Genomic DNA, 6000 nt, shown 5'->3' on the forward strand with positions numbered 1-6000 from the left:
GCCTATGTACTTGCTCAGCCGCCGCTGCCGCCGCCTCCTCCTCGCGCTGCATTGCCGCATAGCATGCCGCCATGGCCTCTTCAACGGCAGCATCTAATGCTTCAGACGTCGAACTACCGGACTCAGACGAACTAGAACTATTGGTGTCGTCGCCGAGATTTATTTTGGTTGGATGTTGAGAGAGAATATGTAAAGAGATAGTCGATATGTTCGTATGTACAAATGAATAAGAAACGAGATTTAAATAGAAAATAAAAAACGCGTGTCATCGTCCGCGACCATCGTCCGCGTAGCCCACAGTGGGGCGGCCGATGGCGCGGCCGATGACCTATCGTCCGCGGCCATCGTCCGCGTAGGCCGCAATGGGGCGGACGATGGACATCGTCCGCGCTATACTCCGCGCCCTTAGTATAGGGCGCGACTATCGTCCGCGGCCTATGTCACGCACCCGCAATGGGGCCGACGATGGCGGGCGCGGACGATGCGCACCATCGGGCATGCCATCGTCCGCCCCATTGCGAATGGCCTTAGAGTGTCCACTATAAGGCAGACACGCCCAATAGCCCGCCCCAGTTTTTATCCATAGCCCCAGTTTTGTTGTCCATAGCCCCAAAATTTTGTGTCCGCCACTATAGTGGACACCTCCAATAGCCCCTAAATTTTATAATCAACTTTCATTTTATAATGTTTCAAGTAATTGTGAACAAATTTATCGGGCTATACGTAATTAGAAGAACACGACTATTCGCAGTAGAATTAAAATTAAAATTAAAAATAAAAATAAAATTAAAATTAAAAAAAATAAAAATAAAAAAAATAAAAAAAAATCGGCTATAGTCGCGGCGGTCGGTGCCGCCACTATTGGCGCCGCGCCTATAGCCGCGTCCGCCCCCATTTCGCCGCGTCCTCGCCCCGGAGTCGGCTGAAGCCCGTCCACCCCCTACCACCCCCATTTCGGTGTCTGCCCACACTATAGCACGCCCGCCCTCCGCCCCAACCCGCGGCTATAGGCGCGGGCTCCCCATAGTGGATACCCTTATCCATCAAACACGGTTAAATGGACATTCGTCTGATCATTTCAACAATAATTTCCACATTTTATGCTATTATTTTGGATTAGTTATACTTTTAAGCTAAATTGCAACCACGGCGTCATTTAAAGTTCAAACTATCAATTTAACATAATTATTGTTTACGAATTATATATGCTTGCTACAACATATTCAATGGCAATCGCCACACGTTGCAAAATATGAATAATCAATTAGTACTAGTAACAATCAATTAATGTTGAACGTCAATTCATATGTTAAAATGTTGCTATGCTTCATTAAAATCCACTCTTTAATCTCTCAATTCAAAAGCTTAAATGATGAAAATAATCAAATTTGAGAGTAGTTGGACAAAAATAATAGACAAATAAATAAAGTGGATACTCCTATTAAGTTGTCAAGGTAGTGGTATAATTAAAAAGTACTACTCCAGTAATTTATAATTCCAACGGAACTCTTTAATTATTTACTCTATTTTCCAACAATCTATTTATGTGGCTCTTCACATCATCATCACCACTCTCTGTTTTAAATTTCAATCATTGCAACTTAAAAAAAATACTTGGACCAATTTTCCCTAATCAGCCAAAACACCACAAAACAACATAAAATCAAAACTAATTTACTACATAAACAAAAATTAATTAAAAAAACATCATCAATTACATGGATAGATTATCCAATCCCCCAAATAACATATACACACTTCGTAGAAGTACTATTTTGCCACAATAGAATTAATTACCTCAATCGAGCTCCGAAATAATTTTGTGTCGTGTTCGTGTTCGTGTGCATGTTCATGTTCATGCACTCCGAGAAGAGTAGACGCAAGAACCATAGCCTGCAAAAAACACACAAATCATCACATCACATTTACACATATAGCTAAGGAGAGAGGGCACATTGTCTTACTAGGATTATTGGCGGTGCCGGCCGCCATCTGCTTGAAGCCGCGGTCGCCGGAACTCCTGCTATAAGATTGATAAAAAAGATTCATAGCATAAGCAGCGTGTGATGCAACATTTGCAAGTTCACAACATGCACCACCAGGCTCAATCGGCCCCACAATCGATGCCTCGGCCGCAAGCATATCGAGATTTGCTTGCAGCTGAGCATCAGTTATGCCGGGCCTAGGCAAGCACCAACCTGCTATAACTGGGCTCGGTACTGGATTGATCGTCGGCGTCGTTGGAGCCGGATTCACCGGGGTCGACACCGGCGTCGTCGGAGCCGGATTCGCCGGAGTTGTCGGGGCCTGAGTCGTGGGACTTGTTGTTGGTGCCGGAGCTGCCGGGGTCGGAGCCGGAGTCGACGAGGTCGGGGCCGGAGTCTGACCAAATCAACCAATACTATATCAGATTGACAATACATACTTCTCCCTCTGTCCCAACTTAGTTGAGGCGAATCTTTCCCAACTTAGTTGAGGCGAATCTTTTTGGCACGGATATTAAAAAATTATATGTTGCTTCATATAAAGAAACCTCATTCAAAGTAACAATCACTATAACTAGAAAGATATGCCTCACCTGTGTGCTCTTAGCGAGGCCAACATCATAGGTCGCTGAAAGGTCGGGTTTGAAGAGTCCGAATGAGCGCTCCGAGGCAGGGCCGAATTTCAAATCCTCGTCATAGAGCGCAAATATGTAAGTATCGACGGATTTTCCAGGCATAAGGGGTGTCCCGACCTTCGACCTTAGGTGGTTTATCAAGTTCCCGTTGTAGGCTTTCGCATTTTCCAGAGTTGTACCGACTTCATTGGAGTCTCCTTTATAAGGCCAACCTGTCTCGGCAACCACAATCTCCACATCTTTGAACCCCGACGACTTCAAGGCCGAGTAAATCGCATCAAGCTAAGATCATCAGAAGATACAATTTAGCCGAGAAGGGGGGGAGAAATTCGAAAGAAAGGTGTTGCTTTCGTTCTGTTTTCATGGTAGCCGTCACGCGAAACAAAATTCGAGCAAATTTATATGGAACAGAGTAGTACAAGAAGGAAAGTCCAAAGCTGCATATGAATCTTGAAATAAATTTTGATGGCATATCTCTACATGAATGAAGATATTTTGAGTGAAAACTATAGTAGGGGAAAATCATGGTAACAAAAAAAGTGAGCTCACATTTATAACAAGATACATATTGCAAGAAACACAATTCATCAATCATCACAACATCATAAAATCAATAAAAACATAGATATATGATAAAATCCAAGAAATTTACCTGAGCATCCCACATGTTCATGTACTTGATGCCGGTATTTGTGTCGGGTCGGCCAGCATTTGGTTGGAACAAACAGAAGGCCTTGGTCTCGGGCCTGGGGTCGTCCCGGTAAGCAAAGAAGGGGTAGGGATTGATCATCAAGGGCGCACCATTCGTGCTAAGGAATTGTAGCACTCCTTTCATCGTGTCACCATATCCGAAAGCCCCTCCTGACGGGGGCTCCGACTGGCTTAGCACCGCCATCGAATGGACCGTCGACACCTTGATCTTCCCACCCAATGATGCTGCCATTTTGTGAGATCATCAAAATTAAGCACACAAATCTTATGCCATAAAAGTTTAGGCACATCTCACAATATTATATTGGTCAAAATCCAACTCGGTTACTATAAAACTAGAATTAATTTGATCAAATTTCAATACCTGCATCGAGGGCATTTTGGACATTTTGCATGGCGGGCACAAGCTGCGCCGCTAGAGTCTGATCGGTGAGGGTGACGACCTCGTTGCCGACGGTGACGACGATGATATTGCTGGCCGGGTAGAAGGCTAGGACGTTGGAATTGACCCAATTTCCGGCGAAATTGGGGTCGGAGGCGAGCGCCGGAATGTCGCCATTGGCGGCGCCGATGACTATTCCGATGCCGGTGTTGGCGAGCGCCTTGATGATCGCCGGGTCGGCGCCGTACAGGCGGACCTTCTCGATGCTCGTCGACTGCAGGAGCTTCGCTGTCGCCTCCGGCGGCGGCAGGTTGTCCGCCACCTGCCCGTAATTTACTCCGATGAACGACTCCGAATCTTCACAAAAATGGATTTTAAATTGGTCAAAATCAAGTCTTCTTTAATTGCATAAAAATAGAAACTTCCTTTTACTGGTTTATTTTGCGATAAATTAAATCAAAAGCTGTGTTTACAACATGGCAACGAAACTTCTAAAGAAAGATGAACAAATTCTTGATTCTAACAGTATAAATTATTAGTATGTGATTCAACAAAATGGGCGTGTGAAAAAAGGGATCTTGAGAAGTATCATTGAAGAATGAAAGAAACATCATTGAAGTTCAGCTGAGAGAGAAAGAGAGTTGGACTCACTTGCAGAGTGAAATGAAAGCAGTAAAATCCAGAAAACTGCAGAATATGTCTGGAACTCTGACGCCATGGGTGTTTGTGTAATGACTGATTGTATATTTTGAGAGAGAGAGGATGGGAATGAGGACAAAGATGAAAGGAGGAGGAGGAAGAAGAAGAAGAAGAAGAAGAATGGAAACTAGAAACGTGGAAGATAGGATAGTTAAGATGGTGGAAGAAAGAGGGGTAGAATTTGGAAAGTTGATGCAATGGAGAAAAGTATTTGTGTTCTTTCAAATACTTCTCATCTAAGGAAATTAATGACTACTTTGATTGGATTTGCTTTATTATGGAACACATTCAAACCCTTTCTTTAAGTACCGGAATAAAATAAAAGCAATTTTAAATGTCATTGATTTGTAACTTTGTTGTTCTTATGTGAGAATGAAAATGGAATATAAAAGGAACTAATTAGATTGAAGAGGCATTTTAATAGGTAGTGTTGTGATTTAGTTAATTATTTGGATGTTGTTTGTGGAGTGGTAGTATGTTTGGTAATAAATTATTTGAACATATTTACAGCAAATAATGAGCCAAGTTGAAGTCGTTGCACTTGGACACTAAGTAAACGATCTTCTTTTTCTATCTTTTTTGAGGACTCACTTTTCAACATAATTAGAGTAGGGTCTACTACAATCTTTTTCCATTCAAACCTAATTTGAATGAATTTAATCATTCACTATCCTAAGTTAAAGATATACCATTAGATTCTAGAAGTATTTATAAGAAACTTTTGCATTTAGGTTTTCGAATATTCTTTTATCACATCTTTCAATAAAATTGATTCTAAACACCATCTTATGTTTTTCGAATTTGAATATGCTATCTATCGTATGAATTTTAAACTTTCGATTTTATTTCTCTTTAAAAGGAACAGTGTTTTCCTTTATCGTATGAAATAAAGCTTAATGTAGACTCTGAACTAAATATACCAAGACAAGAAAGTGGGTATGAGTGTACCTAATACTTTATTACGTCAGATTGGACAGAAAAATGAATACACGATCTAAAAATGAATACACACATAATGCAAATGTTGAAAGTTTGGACAGACCAAAATTCAAAGATCAAACAAAAGGTTAGGCCATGTTTTAAGTGAAATGTAGGCATCATTTAATGCAAGGTAATTATTAAAAAAAATACTTCAAAATTTTCGAACAGTATCCTTTGATAGTACTATACTGCAATTTGAAAATTTCTTAAAAAGAGTTGATGAATTGCATGAAAATTAAATATTTTTAGTAAAGTTGCAAGCAAAATTTGAATCTTAACTTTTTAAATGTTTAGAGCATCCAATATGATATCCCCCACCGTCCCTTAAACTACTATTAGAGGGTCCCACTGTACTTTATTCATTAAATTACTATTCATTAAATTTTATTTTTTATTTTTTTTTCCAACCTAATTCAATTAAAACAAACACACTTTATTAAAATTAAAACAACATTACAGCATAAAATAAAAATACAACTTAAAATTTAAAAAAAAACATAATTAAAATCTTTAAAAAAAATGACATAATTTAAAATACAATTTTATATGGACATCCTTGAATGTTTTATGTTTCACTTTCGATGTGGGACAAAATCATTCTTGGATG

General features: G+C 40.2%; 1 protein-coding gene across 2 annotated transcripts; it reads right to left on the reverse strand.

Moving 5' to 3' along the window:
• Nucleotides 1-1673: 1673 nt before the first annotated feature.
• Nucleotides 1674-4743, reverse strand: LOC121746967 (glucan endo-1,3-beta-D-glucosidase-like). Of its 2 annotated transcripts, none has more exons than XM_042140941.1 (7): nt 4365-4743; nt 3696-4070; nt 3273-3556; nt 2579-2902; nt 2199-2382; nt 1965-2020; nt 1674-1893 (listed from the first exon to the last, which is right to left on the reverse strand). In XM_042140941.1, the coding sequence occupies exons 1-7, from the start codon at nt 4429-4431 to the stop codon at nt 1771-1773; spliced, it is 1413 nt and encodes a 470-aa protein (XP_041996875.1). In that variant the 5' UTR covers nt 4432-4743; the 3' UTR covers nt 1674-1770. The 2 variants fall into 2 exon arrangements, with proteins under 2 accessions (XP_041996875.1, XP_041996874.1); XM_042140940.1 differs by having other exon boundaries at nt 1965-2023; nt 4365-4735.
• Nucleotides 4744-6000: the final 1257 nt, after the last annotated feature.

Source organism: Salvia splendens, chromosome 9 (assembly GCF_004379255.2).
Source record: "Salvia splendens isolate huo1 chromosome 9, SspV2, whole genome shotgun sequence".
Lineage (NCBI taxonomy): Eukaryota > Viridiplantae > Streptophyta > Magnoliopsida > Lamiales > Lamiaceae > Salvia > Salvia splendens.